The sequence below is a fragment of the Varanus komodoensis genome, unplaced genomic scaffold, assembly GCF_004798865.1.
Source record: "Varanus komodoensis strain SLA01 unplaced genomic scaffold, ASM479886v1 scaffold1, whole genome shotgun sequence".
Lineage (NCBI taxonomy): Eukaryota > Metazoa > Chordata > Lepidosauria > Squamata > Varanidae > Varanus > Varanus komodoensis.
In genome coordinates, this window is record NW_025335268.1 from 51,312,206 (window position 1) to 51,333,846 (window position 21,641).

General features: G+C 39.7%; 1 protein-coding gene across 9 annotated transcripts in view; it reads left to right on the plus strand.

Moving 5' to 3' along the window:
* Positions 1–21,641, plus strand: part of TRDN (triadin) — a 224,992-nt gene that overhangs the window by 146,069 nt on the left and 57,282 nt on the right. For 8 of the 9 annotated variants that reach the window (XM_044425408.1, XM_044425434.1, XM_044425425.1 and 5 more), the window contains 3 exons: positions 10,267–10,308; positions 14,695–14,730; positions 17,225–17,278. In XM_044425408.1, coding sequence (XP_044281343.1) covers positions 10,267–10,308; positions 14,695–14,730; positions 17,225–17,278 — 132 coding nt within the window. The remainder of the gene's footprint in view (positions 1–10,266; positions 10,309–14,694; positions 14,731–17,224; positions 17,279–21,641) is intronic. The other variant, XM_044425468.1, reaches the window with a different exon arrangement.

The window sequence follows — 21,641 nt, forward strand, 5'->3', positions numbered from 1 at the left end:
CAGACATGATGCTGATACCTTCAATAGCTTAACTGGGGTAGTTTAACCAGACTGCTGCACTAGTGTTTATATTTGCATACAGACTTCTTGTGATAGCCACATGTTGTGGGTTTGCTACAGGACATGCTAGTGTAAGACAGGACAACATGATTATAATTTGCGGAACTTCCTCTAGTCGTCTGGGTTGGGGAGGTAAAATATGATAAGGGAAAATGCATTCATGGGATCCATTATCTGCAGCCTGAATTGTTTTATCATGGGATTGGCTATTAATCTAGACTAGAAGCTTAACCAGTCCTGCCCCTGGTTATGTAGTCGGATGATCAGTGTGGCTGAATGTGGATCAACCACACTGCAGCATTGACTAAAGGAATGAGCTTTGATGGCAAGGCTGTGTTTGCATTCCCTGCTGACTTTTTGCATAGCATGACAGTGGGCATATTGTCATCAATACTGGAATGTTTAAATGCCAATCTCTATGGCTTTCAAAAGGGCATTGATACATGAGAAATGAGTAGAAAAGTCCAAGCCATTCTCCCACAAGTTGGCCTTTGTGAGTCTCCTTTATAGACATTTTTAAAAAAAAGAAAAAGAAAGCCCTGTGACAATGTTAAAAACTTCCGAATGTTTTGAATGAGCAGCAAAATAAAGGCTCATTTTGTTTTTCCCCTTGCCTGTACTTGCCTCATTTAACATTCATTATGTTAATAGCTTTGATTTTTGTTCACTAGAGAAATGTTGGTGACCCCTTGTGGCTAAACATCCATTATTCTCTTTCGGCTTTTCTATTTGCCTGTGTTATTGCTTTTCCCCTCTTAAATATCGCAAGCATTCCATGAAGAAGAAAGATCACTCAGTTCATGCAGTGATCATGGAAGTCTTCCCAGTGCTCGGAAGCAAATGGAGATTGAGTCCAAGGTTTTGTAGCAATTACAATTTCAGATTGACAAATGTCAAAGAGCTTTTTCAATCGCTTTTTCTTTTCTTTTTTAAACTGTGTTGCTTGATATACAAAACCTCTGCATTTCAGATTATTAACTGCAAAATGATCCATCCCAGTTTCACAAGCAACCCCCCCGGAAGATTTGCACCTTCCTTTACTCCCTTCTCCTGTCTCGCATCCACAAAGCATTCCTTATGGCTCACCAGCCACTTCCTGGCATCCTTCAACATCAGCTTATTTCCTCCTTCAGATATAAGCAAAGGCAGACTATGCCTTCAGGAACAGAATACTAGTTCATAAAACCTTCCAGCTGAAATTGGCATCAAGTTTACCAGAAGTGTTTTGTTCTGCAGAGTTGCATCCGTTTTCTTTTAATGCGCTGATGCCCCAACTAATCTATGGGTTGCAAAAAGTAAGTGAATAATGCGCGAATTATCACAAAATGACAAGGCTGCTCAAGGGCTACAAGTGCTTAAGAATTCTGTGTCAAGCTTCTGGCAGAACTTCAGACCTCAAAGTGTTGAGGATGAAAGTATTCTTGCTTGTGTTTGTTTTGTTTTATTTCACAGTGGAACACTCAAACATGTGCCCTCCACCTGCAGGTTGGAGCAGCACTGTTCAGCATGAGCTGCTGTCTTGCATGATTCTGCAAAGCATGTAACTCAGCCCCATTTTCTTTGCAGCTGATGTTGTTAGAGAAGAATCTTCACTAATTTGTACCTTCTGATTTTGTGGTTTATGTACACTTACCTGCAATCAGGAGGTGGCACTGGATGCTTCAGATGATGCTGTTCTATTAGGAGAAAAGAGGAAAGCCATGCAGTTGGAACCACCTACACAGTTGTACCCTTTTTCTCTGGATTAATTGAGAAGCCTAGTTCTGTCCATAGGAATTAGTGAAAGAGTAGGGAAAGTCCACCTTTTCACCATTCTTTGATAAACATTTTGATGGATATAAAAAGCATGTGCCTTCACACATTGCAAAAAGCTGCTTTAGTGTTTCTTTATGTTTCTATTTACATGCACTGGCATTTAAAAAGCATGGACGAATATAATAACCTTCTCAGTAGCACTGCTTGCAAATCTATCCTTGCCTCAAGATCCAACATGGAAGAATGATGCCAGTTTTTCACATTCGTGCCATTTATCCAAACAAGTAACTATGCAAAAATGGATTACCAGTTTGCTGCATGTGAAATTACTCACTCTAATGTTCTCATGTGTGAAAGCTTTGTTGATCACAGCTCCTATTTAAGATACCCATGGAAGCGAACAAGCTGACCCAGAGAAATGGGAAATATCTATTGGAGAAGATTGCTTTAAAATTATGGAGCTGTTCAAAAAGAAGTTGAAAGGAAATAGTTGTTTTTCTCTAGAACCGAGTTATTCTAAGCCACAACAGTAGAAACTTAACTGGAACATGCACCCTAGTTGAGGGGAGGTAGCACAAAGTCTAAGAGGTTACAAGCATAGTTAAATGTCAGTGTCAATGAAGCTATTAGAAAAATAGTCTTCCTTCAGAAGGGGGAATACAAAGAAATACTAATGTGCTCAAGGGAATTGCAAGTAGACATGAGATGCACAAAAAAGGAGGGCTATGAACATCATGTTGCTAATAGTATTAAGAGTAACAATTAAAAAGTGAGCATATAGCCAGAAACTACCCATGGAGGAAGTTGGACCATTGGATGTTACTGGAGTTAAAGGAATATTAAACAAGGATGGGATGAATCAAAAGAATTCTTTGGCTCTATCTCCACTGCAGAAGGTATAAGACAGATATCCTGACCAGGAATGGAGGCAAATAACAGTAACAAGAGATACAGTTCTAGATTGTATTTAAAAATTTTAAACAATAAATTACTAGATGCAGATGGGGATTATCCAAGTACCTAAGTAAATGTGGATCTTCTAACAAATTATATAAAATGTCCCTAAGAATGGTGCCTGTACCAGCAGACTGGAGAAGGGCCAATATAGCACCAGTTTTTTAAAGAGAATCCAAAGAAGAACCATGAAATTACAGGCCAATTTGCTTAACATCTGCTCAGGGTAAATTGGTGGAAGCATTATGGAACATAAAATTACCAAGCATATTCAAGTCCTGCTAAAGAAGAATTAACAGGACTTCTGCAAAGGTAAGTTCTATTTTACTAGCCTTTGAGAATGTCCGTAAACATGTTGATAGGGATGATCCAGGAGATATCATTTGCTTGGACTTCCAAAAAGTCTTTTGACAAAGTCCCTCACTAAAGACTCCAGACCAAACCTAGTAGTCATGGGATAAGAGGAGATGGCATAGACCACTGGTTAGAAAACAGAGAAGAAGAAGTGGGAATAAATGGCCAATTCCCACAATAGAGGGAAGTAAACAGTGGGATTCCTTCAAGGATCAGTGCTTTTTAACTTGTCCATACATTATCTGTAGTTGTGGGGTGAGCAGTGAGTAGCTGAGTTTTCAGGGAATGGTTCAAACAAGGAGAGAGTTTGAAGAGGTCCATACTGATTAATCCAGTCTGAGAGAGCAAGCAATAAAATGACCATTTTAATTTCAGTTCAGTGTAAGCAAATATAAATTGATACAAAATGGGAGAAAAAGACCTGATTTTCACACACGTTCTGATGTGGTCTAAGCTTGCAGTGACTGATCAAGAAGCATATCTTGGAATTAGGGTGGAAAGTTTGAGAGAGGGAAGGAAGGAGGGAGGGAGAAGTCTACAAACATTCATGGAATGAAGGTTGCACAACTGGCAACCTTCTTCCGTGTCAGGTGCAGCCGCACAATGGCAGGTGGCGCACAACATGGATGCTGCTTGCACCACACTCGTTCCTGTGAGCGCCACATGATCATTCTTCTTCATCCTTGTAGCACCGCAAACAAGGGCTGCTGCAGTTGGCACAGAACAGGGATGCTGTTTGTGCAGCACTCATGTGGGGCTCCATTTCTGGTAAGCACCTGTGAATGCTGGGTGTGCTCATCAGGAACTCAGACTCATGACCACAACAAAGGAGACCAGAGTCTGGCAAGTTGGCCCAGGGAAGTTGATGGATCCCCATGGCCAAAGCAGATTCTTCCTACATCTGCAACTGTCATGCCACACTCCGTGTTTAGGTCTTTTTTACAAAATAGGGTTCATTTTTCACCCTTTCGCAGAATACTAGCATGCATGGCCATCCATGGGTGCCAAAAGGTAGAATATTCAGACCACATACAAGGAATTCCTTCTTTAAACAGGGCGTTCATACAATAAGATGCGTGGATGGCCACCAACTGGGACAGTTTTAAAAAGGGTTAGACAAATTGATGGAGGATCAGGCAGGATGACTGCACACTTTCCACAGCACTGCAGACAGAATGCCCCTGATGCAGTTGCTGAGTGTGCAGTTGTGTTCATGCCTGGTTGTGAACTTCCCAAAGGCATTGCTGGAGTCCTTTGCTCTCACCCGGCATGAATCTTCTTACATTCATATTCCATCCCTAATTACTATTAGAACATTTGTCCCGGCTTAGCAGACTTGGTATTGTAGTTCTTTTCATTTTCAAGAAGTATCATTCTACACATTTTAAAGAAAACTTAGAGCTGGTGAATTCCATGAAGTTTTGTATAATAATAGCTTAGCATTATATTTAAAGAGAGGGAAATAAATGGTACAATAGTTTTGCTACAATTGCTATGATAGCGTTGCTACAACAGTGGTAGAAATCAAGTTTTCAGACTTCTTGTGTAAACATTCAAATGTACAATGCAATATATACACTTTGCCGAATTTTCATGCACAATGTTATAATTACTTAAAACTTGTGTTAAAATGGGCAATCTTTTTAAAGTTATGAAATGCCAAGCCCCTTTAAACTTTGGAAGGCTGTAATGAACAAATAGCCATTTCAGATAACATTGAACTGCTCCCATTTGAGCTACATTTGTGGCACAGAAAGTATATCTTTTCTAATGCTTCTTTCATGATCAAAGCATGTTTGTTGCTTTAATGAGACAGCTTGGGATATAATACACTGAAAGCCATAATTATTGCATATTCTTCAGTGATGGCTAATAGGCGCAGCAACGGCTGCACTGCACTTTTAAGGGAATCCTTAATGACTCTGCCAGAAAGTCCTCGCAGATAGCAATCAAACCCATTGCAAATGAGAAACATCAGCAGGTATTTGTTCTCTTTCTGATTAAAAGAATATCAGAGAGATCCTTTTGCCTCACTTCTACTGTAAACTGACAAACCTTCATTTGGTAATTGTATGCAAGCCTGCCTGTAAGGCCCACTGAACTCAGTGGAACTAGTCACATGCATGGCTGACAGTTTTGAACTTTTAGAGGTGTCAGAAAAGATGCTCCTTTGATGTAGCCCTCTTAGCTTTAATGATTTAGATTTGTTACCTAGGACAAGGTCTTACATTCAGTTCATGTCAAAATATTAAAGCACACCCACTTCCACGTGCTTTCCACTGTTAAGAAATTTCTTGACATGATAGGAGACCATTTGATCTGTGTGTCATGGCCAGCAAGGGAAATGTCAACTCTGTTTCACTGTTGTTCTTATCAGATATTTTTGTCCCAGAAGCCTTTGCATTGTTGCATAAGTATTTCTATGGTGGGAACTTATGCTTTCGAGAAAAGTATAAGATTCCTACTTCTCTGTTGTTGTTGGGGGAAAGATTTACTATGCAAGCTCCAGTCTGGTATATTTCAGGTGCTCGATCCTGGACCCTTTGCTTTCCACCAGCTCAAGCTGGTCCATCAGTTGCAACCTTACCTGGATAGGCAGAGCCTGGCAACAGTGACGCATGCACTAGAGACGAGACCTCCCATTTGGACGATTGCAATGCACTTTATGTGGGGCTACCCTTTAAGATGAACTGGATACTTCAATTGGTACAGAAGCAACCAGGCTACTGACAGGGACCAGCAGATATGATCATTGGCTACCAATTGAAGTCTGGGTCTGATTTAAGGTGTTGACAATAACATGCAATGCTCTAAATGGTTTAGGGCTTGATTATCTAAAGGTTCACATCTTTCCATATACACTTGCTTGGTCCTTAAGATCTTCAATGGAGTTCCTTCTCCAAGAGCCCTCCTTGAAAGAAGCGAGGAGGGCCATTACAAGGAGAAGGGCCTTCTCAGTGGTGGTGCCTCAACTGTGGAATATGCTCCCCAGAGAGGTTCATCTGGCACAGACTCTTTATTCTTTCTGGTGCCAGATTCTTTATTTATTTAGCCAGTATTTTAATTGTTAATTTTAATATATATCTGATTTAATTGTGTTTTAATCAAATACTGTAAATAATTTTTCTTTTTTTACTATTGTAAACCAAATAGAGATTTCTATGGAAAAAAGACAGTTAAGAAGTTTTTAAAATAAATACATAAATAATAAAAGGACTTAGAAAGGAAAAGGTAAAGGTTTCCCCTTGACATTAAGTCCAGTCATGCCTGACTCTAAGGGGCGGTGCTCATCTCCGTTTCCTGGCCGAGGGAGCCAGCATTTGACCCCAGACAGTCTCCGTGGTCATGTGGCCGGCATGACTAAACACCGAAGTGCACGGAACGCTGTTACCTGCCCACCGAAGTGGTACCTTTTTATCTACTTGCATTTGCATGCTTTCGAACTGCAAGGTTGGCAGGAGCTGGGACAGAGCAACGGGAACTCACCCCATTGTGCAGATTCAAACTGGCAACCTTTCAATCTACCAGCCCAGCAGCACAGCGGTTTAAACCACTGTGCCACCTGCAGTCCCAATAAAAGAACTTGCAATTCAGCAAATTCAAAACTACCCCTACATGTTATGTATCAATGATAGCAGTTTTATACCTGGGGAACCTTTGCATGGGTGGGAATCAGGGTTCAGTGGAACTCCTCTGCGGCAGTAGCCTCCCTACATAGCATTTTGTGTGTGTTAAAAATGTATGGGTTAATGGATTTATGTGTAGATAAAGGCCAATGGATTAGTATCAGTATTCTGGGACACACTATCAGGACAGCAGTAGCTTGGTTCATTTCTTCACCATAATTGCTCCATACATTTATTCAGCATGCCAAGAAGAAAACAAATACTGTACCCAAGATTTTGATATGTACATGCGCACCTGGAATGTTTGCAGAAGGGAAGTTGGCCATTAACTTTAGCTAAAGGGCAACTTCCAGTCCATAAAGAGATGTGCATGGAAAGTAACATCTTCTGCCAATATGAATAGGGAAGACTTGGTACTCAAGGGATGTCTGTGATGTGCAACAAAACCCTAAGTAGATGTTTTAAATGTGTTTGCTAAAATGTACTCTCTAGAAATGTGGAGGCCTGGAAAAAGGCTTAAAAACTAGGAGGAAAGCAAGACAACTGCTGTTGTCATGGTTGTCTTCTTTCTTTCAGTCCTTCCTTTCTTCTTAAAAATTTGGGCGGAAACAATATTTTTCTGAATATTTCCATTTTATTCTGCTCCCTCTTCTAACGAGCCTCCTTATAACATTTTGAAGTTTCCAGGTAAATATTCATAGATTGAAATTGCCTGCAAAATATCCCATAAAACAACATCACAGTCCAAAAAAGCAAGAACAACACTGCACAGCGTTCCAGCCACAGGCTGGTTATCCTTGACACCTTCCCCCTGCCCACACTCACTCTGCAATCCCAAATAAATCTCAGATTTAAAAAGGTTTCTGAAAGACACTCAGCTATGAACACTGAGTTCTGCTATTCTGGTAATGCTTTGGAAATGTCATGGATTTGATTTAATTTTAATTCATTCTTGTCTTTGGTCAAAGAGCTATCTGGCTTTTAGATTATTGGGTGAAAATAAAGCAGATTGTTCAGCAACTAGTACATGAAGTCTGGCATATCCACTATTGGAGACTAAGCTGCACTAAGAATTGCCTCTCATTGATTAAAATGCTCAGATGGTAAGCTATTTTTCAGGGAACTTATGCCACCTGCTGCTGCTTTTACTTTAACACATTTGAACACTTTGCTAGGGGCAGCAAATGGAACATTAAGTACCATCCATGCATGATGTATTGGTTTAAAAGCCTCCATTAATGTGTCAGATGTGCAGGAAATGATTTCACACATATGGCTGACATACTGTATCTAGAAACCTTCTGCTTATTTCGTTTCTTGGAAGCACTGAAGTCAGTACAGTTAGGTTAGATTTATATATCCAAGTAAGTGGAAACACTGATTGGTCTGTAGACATTGAAAGCAGAAAGTCGGAAAGACCTTGGCCATTTCACCGGTCATTTATCTACAGTAAGTCCATAATAGGCTAAGCCTGCAAATCTCACCACCCTTACTAGGGAGTGTGTTCCACTGAACTCAGTTGTGCTTCTGAGTAATCTTGCTAAAAATGCACTGATCTGTGCATGCTTGAAATTAAGTTCCATCAAACAGAATGGGACCTATTTCCAAGAAGAGGTACATAAGATTGTGCATTATGTATCCAGCATGGGGTTGGATCCAGATTTAGCCATACTTACCTGTTGACGTCAATGGGACCGAAACTGTGAGCGGCTTAATTCCATTGCTTTCAGTGGGTCTACTCTAAGTCTGAGGGGAGATTTTAGAGTTAAAAGAGGAGGATATTCTTCTTTTGTTCTTCCAGAGAAATGGTCCATATAATCTCTCCTAACTTCTAGCATTTCAATACGAACTTGTTAATTACTTGGTACAACCTTTATACAAATATGTGATCCTTCCAAGAGGTGTGTAGGGTCTGTGTCTACCATCATCCCAGTTATAAAGCAATATTGCCCTTTTGAAAAATAAGGACAGTTCTATAAATGCTGCCTAAACTGAAGCTCCATCAGATCTTATGGAGGCTTCCACAGGGCAAGACCATTCTGTGTGCACAGCCGGGGAGAGAAGAGTATCTGGAATGCATGGAGCTGCATATAGACCTAATTGCCCAGGCAGTCCATTTCAACTCAGAAAGAGAACCGAATAACATCAGATGGAAGGAACAAAAGATTAAAATAAAGCAAATGGAAATTAGGGGAACACAATTCCGATATGTTTGTTTCATAGTAGCAAAGGGAAACTGTTGATTGCTCACATGGCAGTCCTTGCAGTGCATAAGCGACAAGCACTGGAGCTTTTCCACTCATGGGGAACTAGGTAAGAAAAAGCAAGGTTGTGCATTGCCACCTTCTTGTAGCCCCAGAAGCAGCAGTAACTGCACTGCAGACAATGGGCTATTAACAGAAATACGTCATGGCGATGTAAATTAAAACCGATTATAAAAGGTTGCACACTAAGAATTGGCAATGGCAAAAGGTCTGGGAAATTAATGTTTATAAGAAAGTGTCACCTGGGCAGTAGTAGGGAGGTTTGTCCCTCAAGAAAAATACACAAGAGAATCCGTACAGCCAGCCTAAAAACAGCCTCATGGAAGAAGAGATGATGGGTCCATTAGTATGCTGATACTAGTGATAGCAAACTGTGACAATAACAAGTGAGCAGTTTCAACACTGTGTCATGAAAATGACACAGGAGCAATTTTCTCCCTTCAGAAGGATTCTTAACAAATCTACCATATAAAAGCCTTGAAGGAAAAAATATTAAAATGAGCAAACTTTGCTCATATTGGTATTGGTTAGAAATAATTAAGATATGCATTTCTTAAAGGCAGAGCAAGGCAGGCCTACTGGTTCGGGGTGCCTGACCCACAAGTAGACTGTGTTACCCTGGCAAATCCTTTGGCTGAATCCAATGAGATCCAACCATTGGCAGAACAGATACTGCTGGTTGTGGGATGGGCTTTGCTCTTTCCCTACAGCCCCTTGTGCAGCCCCAAGGCTGAAGGCACCCTCCAGATCAGACATGGTACGTGGAGAAGTGCAGGGAGAAGGATGAAAGGGAAGATGGTCTAAAAGCTACATGTCCTGCAAAGAGTTTTGCAGGGAAAGCATACGAAATTGGTTTACATGTTAAAACTGGAATTCACTCCTGCTCAAGATCTGAAATATTCACTAGACATTACTGTATCTCTGCTCACAGTAGTAGCTTGACTACAAAGCACCTAGGGATGGAGTTGCATGAAAGGCACAACAGGGGCTTAGTTCTTATCACCCTGTGTGTAGTTGAGATGTCATTTGTAGCTACTGTATTGCTGCTACTGTATTTCAAAGGCATGTTGATGGAGGCCTGAGGTAAAATGGAGTTGTTTGTGCTGGAACGAAGTAAAGGAAAGATGCTGAAGCTGCTGCTAATACCCATATGTATCACATACATAAGCACACAGTTGATCATGTTTGTTGAAATAGTTGCTTGTTAAAGTAAAGAAACAAGAGTATTTATTCATGTGGTATCCCTCCTCCAGAACCAGCAAAAGCAAGGTCTTCTCTTCCTGACAAGAAAGATGGTAAGCTGGTCTGTCTTTGTCGCTTTGTCACTTTATTGCTTTCCCTCTCTCTCTCCCCCTTCGGGGGGGTGGGGGGCAGAATTTCACCTTTTATCATGGCTGTGCATAGAAGAAAAGTCTGCATTCATAACTCTATTTCCATCCATAGAAGAACAGCTCCCAACATATTGTAATATTCTCATGTGACCGAGAAACAAAAGCCAGGATATGAATATGCAGGTGAAGGGATAGGCTATGCCAAAAGAAGTCTTGATTTTCATTTGCTGAGGTCAGCCAGGATAGGAAGCAGGTTTATTCCTATATCCCAGTGGATGCTGTTTATTCATACAGGGGAAAATTAAGCAGCAGAATAAATGGTTTGTCTGCCAGCCTTGATCTACAAGGAGACAAACTGAACTTGAAGAACTCTTTATATTATGTAGTAATTTCTCCAAACACACATGTTAAAATGATTGACATTTTGTTAGTGTTCTGATAGCGACTGGGAAAATGAGTGACTTGCATCTCTTCAGAACTGCCACATCGCTGCCGCTGTTTCTACACTGAAATTTATGACTGATCCCTTCACAAAAAGTTCAGTCTTTAATTTTCAATATACCATAATTTCTTAGTAGGATTATGGATGGAATTAAATCTGCTACTGAAGGTTAAAATCAGGGTTTTTTTTTTTAAAATTACATTTATTTGTATATATCCATATATAAATAGGGTTATTACAAATGAGGATAAAGATGAGCATAGAAGAAGGAGAATTATGCAAGCTGCCTTGAGTTCCATAGAAGGAAAAAAGGTGGGATATATAAATAATATAATAAATAAATACATATGAAAGGCGTATATCTGAAAATTCAACTTTCTAGCAACTGTACATAAGTTCAAACAAAAGCAGGCTGGATACCTAAATAACTATGGATTCAGAGGTGATGTTTACACACCTGTTCAAATACTGAAAAACTAAGATTGTTAAGCCATGGCATTTTAGCAGATGAGTGTTTCTCCTTTCAGTGTTGTAATATCAGTCTTTTAGCTGTCGAAAGGAGACAGACAATCTCTTTACATTGGCCATTCATTAATTTCCATGAAGCAGGTAAATATTTTATATGAGTGTATACTTCAGTGAATATTAAAGACTGTTCCAGTACAAAACGTATCCATATAATAACCTTCTCAGAAAGAAGCTATTGAACATTGCTGAAATATAAGTTTAACATTCCATGGCACTGTCAGCAATTAGCCGAATTAGACAATCCCTTATTAAAGAGATACTGTGGCATCCAATAAACATGAAACAAAGGTTTTACTTAAGGAAATGCAGTGGGAGGTATAGATGCTAAGCAGAAATCCACTGATTAAGTAGAATGGAACAATCCCATTAATCCTATTCCATTCCTGCCTAAAACGCCGTATAACATGTCTAAGGCAAAAGCCTATGCAAGTTTAGACAGAAAAAGGCAACACTTCTCAGCATGCTTCATACAGCCATGCTGTGGGTCTTTTTTCCTGTCTAAACTTGCACAAGATTGTGCATTTATTCACCAAGAACAAGCACTGATAGACATGGATTGGATTAGTGTGTCCCTCTGCCTGACCAACCATAGTAAGTATTCCAATAATGATTCTGAAAAAGCAGCCAGACGAAACCTAGATATGAACAAATGCTGCTATTGGAGGAATATCTGTAAGCCATATTTGGTACATTGAACAGAAAATAACTAAAACTCATAACACACATCAGTGGATCCAGAGTAAAAACTACTTTAGTTATTTAAGTTATTTTAGCAAGGTTTTGATCAGGAATGTCCCATAAAATCAATTTAGTATGAAAAAAACGGATCAAAGCACAACTAATATAACATTAGCACCCACATTTTTCTAACTGTGGGAAGAACCCTGTGATTGTTCCACTGCTTAGGAGTGTGTTTCTCAGACTGGGACAACATTCTACTTGTGTTTCACAGCTTTAACAATGTTGAGTGGTGTTGATCACCTTTCTTCAAAAGCCCATCAACTTCTCTTCAACCCCTTATTTATTTATTTATTTATTTATTTATTTATTTATTTATTTATTAAAACATTTTTTATGCCGCCCCATTCGCCGAAGCCTCGGGGCGGCTTAATTTCCTTCACAAGACTTGTTTAGGTGACCTCTCTGAATGTGCATTTACATCAGTTATCCAATGTCTTGTGTGGTGATATTACATGATTGTCCTCCAGGACCTCTCCCAAGTTTTCCAGTCTTTTTCACAGGGTTTTTTTAAGCACAAGGAAACTCTAGTATGAAATTTCAAACTAGAACAAAAGCTTCATGAAAATCTGCAAAAGTACAACACTGCAAATGTACAGAAATCCATCTATGTACATTTAAAAATAACAGCATCAGGGAAAACCCTAAAAATAAAAGTGTCAGAGAAAGACACTTCCTTCTCCTCTTCCTGCAATGAAAATGGAGGAATGATCAGCAATGCTCTGGGTTAACACTTCATATGGAGAAGTCCTAGGAAATAAGGGAGCAGGCTGCATGCTGAACTCACTGATAAACAACAACACATGCAATCTACAGAGGTGTTTTGTTATAATGTACTTAAGGAAGATCCTTACTATGAATATCTTTGCAGTTGTAGGCCAGGCAATTGCACCTACAACCAGTTCCATTTTCAGTCCTTAACACTCTGTATCTCCAGGTGATCATAAACTGAACAGGTATCCAAAACTGGCTGTGGATGAGGCTTCCATGGGGATGGATGGGAGGGAGGAAAAAGGAGTGTGACTTTTCCTAACCTTTCTTGGGATCTTTATGTGCTGCATTTAACCTCTACATGAATACCTCTGGGTCTCCATGCAGTATTTGATCAATTCCTTATCTGACTTTTTCAAAACATAATGTTCAGTAGCAAGAATAAGCTAATTGTAAAATATAATACTATCAATCTCAGTGGTAAAGCATTTGAAAAAGGAGTTTCTTTATCTAAAATATGCCACTCCCCCAAGTGTATCCCAACACATCCGAATTTCTTTTAAGGGAGCCTTGGGTATTTAATTCTAGTTCACATCTGCTGTTGTATATAATGTTGCCGGTGTGTTCAGGTTTTATAGCTCCCAGTAATAGCAGATTATTGTGATAAATGATTCATATCAACTACAAGTGACACCTTTTAAAATTTCCATATCTGGCAACTATAAAGCGTTTCTTGAATGCTTCAGCAGACCCCCATGGCCGAAAGCTGCTTTGTGATTAATTTCATCTCAATGTGGTAATTAGCATGCTTTGAAGTGATTCCTGGAAAACATGCTAATAGAGGCAGCAGATTAACCCAGAAATATTTTTAGTCCAGAGTGCATTGTATGTACACCCAAGAATAAATGAATTTCCCCTTGAAATTTCTAGGCTCTTTATTGCTTTTGATCAAAGAAAGAGTGTTTAATAGGAATCTCACAGTAAGGGTATGAGGGTCCTAAACAGCAGAAAATCAGAGTAAGGAATTTTGAAGAAACAGACCTCATTTTTTTAAAAGCTACATATTAGTAGGGGCACTACAGAAATTTCTAAAAGGGTGTCAGGGTTTAAATATACTGGAAGGTCACATTCTCTAACGTATTCACATTGTTGCTGTAATCTCAGGGCCAGATATTTCATATACTAATCATCACATTGCAATTTTTAAGCCTGTTTAATTTTTATTTTTAGGTGGCTTGTCTTTAATTTGTGCAAATGTGCATTACCCCAGCCTAGGTCAGGACTATGGCAGCTCAACTGGTGAGGGTTTAGGCATTTGCCCATTGCACTGTGCAAATTTAACACAGGAAAAAGTATCAAGTGGAATCAAAGAATCTGGTAGTGTGAAATCAAAGGGGGAGAATGACGTGGGGAAGTCATCCTTCACTCCCAGTGCATTATGGCCCTGATATGAATCAAGGCTGCACGCACTTACATAAAAACAACCAACAACAACAACATCACAGCAGGAACACTATCCCAACATGATCAGAATTTATAGTCTGGCCCTCAGATATCCAGGAACCCATAAAAGAAAGGTGTTTTGTACATAGTTGCAGATCCTCTAATTACAATTAATTATAATTAATTAATTAATTATAATTAATCAATTATAATCCTCTAATTATTTTATTATCTGGTGCTAGAAAGGTATAATTCGGAGCTCATTGAGGGGAAAAAGTATGTCCATTTGCCTTGGTGGCAATGAGATAAAACCTATTGCTTGTCTTGCTATTCAACATTTTGTTGTACTGAAGAACAAAGTTTGGAGGGTCTAAAATTTGTTCTTTGGGGGTTTTCAAATCATTGAATCATTTCTAAATATATATAACAATATATATTATAATGTAGCTGCAGGCTAATTCATGTATTTTTAAAAACTACTTTTACAGAAAAGAAAGAAGCAGTTTTGACCAAAGACCTGAAAAGTAAGGCTCATTTTTAGTTATGTTCTTACACTTTTTCCCTCTAGGCCTATTTTAAGGCAACCAGTTTTAATTATGTTTATGAAGGCTACAATCCCATACACCTTGGATTAGATCCCATTGAACTCACTGGGGCTTACTCCTGATTAGTCTTTGCAAAGGACTGTACTGTAACAAGAAGGGGATGCAAATAAAGGAGCAGTGACAATCTATAGTTTTGAAATGATGTGTATAGCTCTCAACTGCCTCTTTCATTGTAAATCACGTTGCAGACTACTTCCAATTCTGCATTCCTGTTTATGAGTGACAGTTATTTCCTCCCTTTTTCTTTTTTCTTTTTTTTGTAATCGCATGACTTGAAAAAGCAGAGATTTCATAGGGATTGAAATGTCAGCTGTGATCTTAGCTGGATGTGTTCCTCATGTTCAAAACTGGATAGAAGAACTGAGAAGGTTTATACATCTGGTTTCAGTATAACTATGTTCCAAGTCTGTCAAACCCTTGAATAAATGAAGACATGTCTCAAATATATAGGAAGCAACCCACCAATCTTGGCTGTGTTCTACAGTCTCCATTGAGTAGGGCTTCTGTAGCGGGCAAGTAGCTATTTTTTTAAGGCTTTTCAGTAGGATGCTTCATTGATCCAGGCATGATGGATCAGATTCAGGTTCTGCTTTCCACCAAAGGAAGGGTTCTGCTCATACAAGGTGCCTCCATCCAAACTTCAGGGATCCCACTCTCCACCACAGACACACCAAAGCCCATTCTGTTTAGAAAGGTCTTCTGAACTGAGTCACTTTGCAGCAGTTTCAGGAGGTTGCCGAGGCTGCTATGGGAAGGAGGGATAGGGAAAACCTACTTCCATCTCCACAGCTGATCCAGTGTAAATCTGGGTGAACTAGATTATCTAGATAAGGGATGTGCAATGTGTGGCCCTGTTACATAATATAAGAGTGGAATATTGTTATAGTATAATATTGTACAGGGGTGCTATATTCCCAGCTTTGCAACATGCAAGGCAGCGCCTGTAGTCCTCCATCTGTATTCTAGCACTGAACAGCTTCACGCATTGCCTGCAAAAGAACAAGAAGAAAACTAAAACGAGTAAACATCCTTCAGTTCATGTTGCCATGATGTTACTATCACACTCCACTGTGTCTCTAATGTGAGTACAACTGCATTTGCCACAATGCTCATTGCTTCAGTAATGCTGGTCTCAGGATGGGGAAAAACTGTATTTCTCCCACAGTCCTTCAAAATGCAACACTGAAATGCTAGGAAGTAGGTGCATTAATGTAGAGAAATATCTCAATAGTGCAAATGGGTAATAATGATACATTTACAAGGCAAAATAAATTGCTTTGTAACGTGCTAATAGGTGTTACCTGTCAGGCAGATGCAGCATTGCCCTTGCTTGTTGCTGATTTCATTTGAGAGTTTAGGTACTGGAACTCAGTGCACACTGGGAAAGATTTAAATTTTCTGTGCTCAGCAGCACATAACTCCTGCATTATGGATTGCAGAAAGGGACTATCATTGGCCTCCTGGTGATTACTTTGTCAATGTGGCATGTGAGAGTTAAGATAAGTGTGTAAAAACAGGTTCTAATCTAACCTTAATCTTGTGAATACTAATGACCCTAAATGTGGAATACACCTCAGTTTATACTAAAAGATGCTTCTAGTATAAACCTGCAATTCTGATCCACATGAGAATCTAGTTGTCCTGGTGTTTGTGCATATACTTGGCACATAAAGATTGAGGTGGTCCTTCTAATCTGGTTTCTTCCAGATGCAGGCCACCTAATGCTAATGAATTAACCATTCAGGTTAGATGGTTTTTCCCTTAGTGGATTTGCTGCAGTAAGAGAAAACAAGGGGAAAGTGGAAAAACATGGGAAGGTTATGAGCAGAAAACAATTATGCCTAAACCTTGCATAGAATTCTGTGAATGAGTTAGAAAAGGGGCACAATAAATGGAAGGACCTTCTCTCACTTGGAAGGAGCAAAAACATGGACTCAGTTGATGATCTGGAACAGCAAGGTCCCTCCTCCCAAAGGAGATGCAGGACACCTGAAAAAGAAAACTGATGTTGAGAACTCAGACACTGAAGCCTTCTCTCTTCTTTTGCAAAATGCACTTCCATGCACTTTTTGCAGAACAGATTTTTCACACACCTGTTTATGCAAGTGCTCCTGGCTTTTAAAAAATTTACTAGTGCAATGTAATGATGGGAGATACAATTAAAAAACCACACATTTATTAATGATAGTAATTATCAAGTGATTGCAAATCACTGTTTTTGCTCATTGCTTTTTCCCATCTCTCTGATTTAGTAGAATACCACTAGGCACTCTGTTTTTAATAATCTTCATTTTCTCTTCCCCTAGAAGAAGGATGTTAAGGGCAATATTTTTCATCTGCAGTTTCCCAGGATTTCTTTCTGTTTGCTATAAAATACCTTGTAGTGATTGCTTTAATTTATTTTCATTTTAAGAGCTAGCAAAAGGTCCTGCAGCCCAGCCATCTTCTGGAAAAGTTGTATCACCAGGTAAGTTACTACATTCATTCCTTTTGCTTTATTTTCAGTGTTACTTAATTGTTCCTTTTGGTTGCATGCATCTGTTCTGGTTTCATTGCACCATAGCACCATCTGCTGGGGTTTGGTGAGTGCATGTTCTTTTTGATTGATATATCAGATAAAATCAGCTAGGCATGGTGTCTTAGCTTGCATTTTGTGTTAGGAGTTCCTAACACATACCATGCTGAGTCCAGAAAGGAAAGCGGTCACCAAGAGACGATGAGGAGTGCCTACTTGCCTGGCCATTTGGAATTTCTGGGGACAGCGCTTACCGGGGTTGGTTTCCTTTGGAGGATCACATCAGTGGAGACCTGTGTGCATGTTAAGCCATTAGGAACCTGAGCTCAGGTGGTATGCAGTAGCCATTTCTGTCACCCTCTATGTGTGGAGGATACCTTTTTGAGTAGGAGAGTCACTTCTAGTGGAGGTTCTCCATGCAGTTTGGAACCCTGAAGAATCACAAAAAGAAAAGTCTCCCATATACAGGAATTGCCCTCGGTGTGTACTGAGTGATGCAGACAGGGCTATTTACTGAATTTACCTGACAGGGCTGTGGTACCCTATAAAACACATGTAGCACATAGTAGGTCCACCAGCAGCTAGTGCCTCCAAATCCACCTCATCACTGCCACTCAGCCTCAGTTGTGTTGGGAAGATGGTGTGCAGGGATGATTCATGTTATCCACCCACTTCCCCAGAGCAATTGTACTCCTGACACAGCACCCGTTTCTCTGACAACTCCATAGTAAATGGTTCTGTGGGGTGATGAATCATGGTTTCCCGAAGACTGCCTGTTCTGTAGCAACATGTGTGCTCCACTTGCTACAGGAACGATAGGAGAAGAGCCAGAGGATAGTTCTGCAATGCCCTGTGTCATGACCATAAGGAATTTCTTTCACTCTCCAAAGCTGGGAACCCAGAAAACAACCACACACACAAAAGCTGAATCCTTGCCAGTCCTTCAAATATTCTGCTCCCAAACTATTCAAGGTCACCATCAGCACTTCAAATTGCTCCCGGAATCAAATTGTGAGTTGTTTCAGCAAGGCATTCATGTTCCTTGTACATCACATGTTGTACTTGTTTCTCATCATGGTGGTGCATTCTGGACTAATGGTAGTTTCTAAATACCCTTCAAAGGGAGACCTAAGTAGAGCACTATGTAATAATACAGATGCAACACAACACAGGCATGTGTCAAACCGCAGGAACCAACGTACTGCTGCATCAGTTTCATTTGGCCACCACTGAGATCTGTGCCATTTCTAGAAGAATCCACAAACCACACACCTGTATTTTCAGGGGGAATGCTAACCCTTCCAGCACAGGTTGACACCCAATCCACAGGACTGCTGCACTGGCCAAGTGACCAAGATCACTTCTGTCTTGTCTGAATTTAATTTCAATTGCTTTTCCACAGCCAGTCTTTACCATCTTTAGGCAATTCAGGACCTCCAAATGCTCCCTAAAATAATATTAAAGAGGAGGAAAGGAGAGACAGAGCTTCAGGTCATCCATATATTGACACTGAATGACAGATCCTCAGTGATCTCCCCAATACTTTCATGTAGATGTTAAATAGCTTAGGGGACAAGGTAGAACCTTACAGGGCACCATGTCTTCATGTTCTGTCCCTGTGAGCAAGTCCAGAAGGGTAACAAGGTCAAAGGCATTGAAAGCTAAAAGGTCTAGTAGAAGCAATAGATATGCACACCTCCTGTGCAGTTCCTGAAATAGCAATCAAAGTCTTTGTCCTAAAATTAGGCCTAAAGCTGGAATGAAATGCATCTAGATCAGTACTGGGGAACATGTTTTCCCCTAGCTATTGTTGGAATACAGCTCCCATGCTGGCTAATGTTGATGGGAGCTGGAATATGACAACATCTGGAGGGCTACACTTTGCACACTCCTTAGCTTGATAAACCATTTAATCTAGAAAAACCTGTAGTTGAAAAGCTACTAAGATGCCAGCAAGAGTTATACATGCAGCAGGTATGTGAAGGTATCTTGATTTTGACAGTTTGCCTATAAATATCAAGCACAAATTATTGTACCTTAAGGGACTGTCTTCTGTAAGAGATATAATTGGCTAGGATGAATATATATGAATATTTAAATGACTGTGGAAATGTGAAAGAATGAAACATTGGGGTGAATTTAGTAGAGTTTCAAGACTCAGAAAATCATTACTTTCTCAGATAGAAAGGAAAGAGTCCATTACTATAATTTCCCATGCAAGCACAGTGATTTTCAAGGTATCGCAACAAATAATTTTACCTTATATAAAGTGAGAAAGGTCTGACATTGAAGCTGATTTCTGAAAAGGCACCCAAGATCATATCACAACTGGATATTGAATGGCACCAAAGAATTTCAGTCTATGCTTTATAGACTACAGTAAGGCTTTGATTGTGTGGATCACAAGAAGGCATGGATGGTCCTGAAAGAAATGGGTGTGCCTTAGCACCCCATTGTCTTGATGCCAAGCTGTATCACGGACAACAAGCCACTGCTAGGACAGAATAGAAAGAAACAGAATGATTTCCTATTGGCAAAGGCATTAGGCAAGGCTGTATTTCACCCCACCCCCATCTGTTCAATCTATATACAGAGCATATAAGAAAAGCTGGATTAGGATCAGAGGAAGAGGGAGTGAAAATTGGCAGAAGATACATCAATAATTTAAAATATGCAGATGACACCATATTACTGGCAGAAAGCAGCAATGAATTGAAATGACTCCTGATGAAAGTGAATGAAAAGAGTACAAAAGTAGGACTGCAGCTGAGGAAAAAAATCTTGACCACAGAAGATTCACACAACTTTAATGTTAGTAATGAAGAAATTGAAATTGTGTTTTAAGGATTTTGCATTTTGACTTGTTCATCAATTCAAAGGGAGAATGCTGCTAAGGTATTAGAAGACTGAGACCAGGAAGGACTGCAGTGAAGGGAGGAGAAAAGAGCATCAAGTGTAAGAATGCTTCATTGGAGACCGAGACCAAGCTCATCCACACTATTGTATTTGAGATCACTAGGTATGAGTGTGAAAGCTGGACAGTGAAGAAAGCTGACAGAGAAAAAATGCTGCATTCAAAACATGCCAGAGGAAAGCTATGCAAAGACCCTGGCCCAACAGAAAGAGGAACAAGTGGGTCCTGGTCAAAATCAAGGCAGAACTTTCCTTAGAAGCAAAAATGAAACTTCCATGCTTCTGGCACATCATGAGAAAGCAAGACTTACTAGAGAAGACAATGAGGCTAGAGAAAGTTGAAGGCAGAAGAAATGTGAGACAGAAGATTCCATAAAGGAAGCCACAGTCTTAAGCTTGCAAGAGCTGAGCAAGGCTGTCAAGGACAGGACGTTATGGAGGACATCCATCCATCCATCCATCCATAGGGCAACCATACGTCAGAGATGACTGGATAGCATGTAACAACAAATTTAAACTTGGCTTAAAAGTACATCATCATTTTAAAATAAGAAAAAAATTAATTATGTCCTGTCAAATAGTTAAAAACTTATGTTTTATGGCTTTCTAGAAAATGAAAGAAATTCATAAATGAAGAGGGAATAAGAATGTTGTCTGTGAGAGTTGGAGTTGAAGTAGCAACCATATTAACAATATTTTATTACAATTTCTTTGCAGGAATTAAAGAAACAAACCCTCACAGTCTCCAGATTCCACAGATATTGAACCAGGCAGTCATTTTGACAGTGCCCATAAACAGTGGGAATTACATTAGTTCCTGATGGCTGTGAACACCACTATGCGTGTTCAGGATGGTAGCTGAGGCCTTATACTGCCACTGTGCCTCTCCCAACTCTGCTTTTCCCTAGAAAGCAAGGCACAGGCAAAAAGGTTCTTGTTTCAGTACTGTGGAAATACCCCATGCAGACCTATTCAATGGATCTGTACAGATCCATCTGGATTGTGTTGCCAAAAGTTTTGTGCGCATTCCATAGCATTTCTGCCTTCCCAAAATTTATGTTTATTATGGGCGTGCCTCTGGGTGGTGGGGGGGAGGACTTTCTGCTTCAGACTTCCTTTAAATCTCTTACACTGTTGTTCATTAGGAGCATGCGTATGTTTAAAGAGGAGCAGCTACAATAATAATCAGTTATTGCAATGTCATGATTCAAGTTTCCCCAACAGTAATACTGAGTATCCTGAAAACAATTCTTGAACAATGAGATTTCTCTATAATCAGGTAGAGGGAGCAAGCAAGCTGTGGGAAGAAATGTGAAGCATATTTCAGCAAACAGTGTGAAAGGATTTACTAAAACTAATATATGTCAGATTTTTACTTGAACGTCTTAAAACAAAACTTATT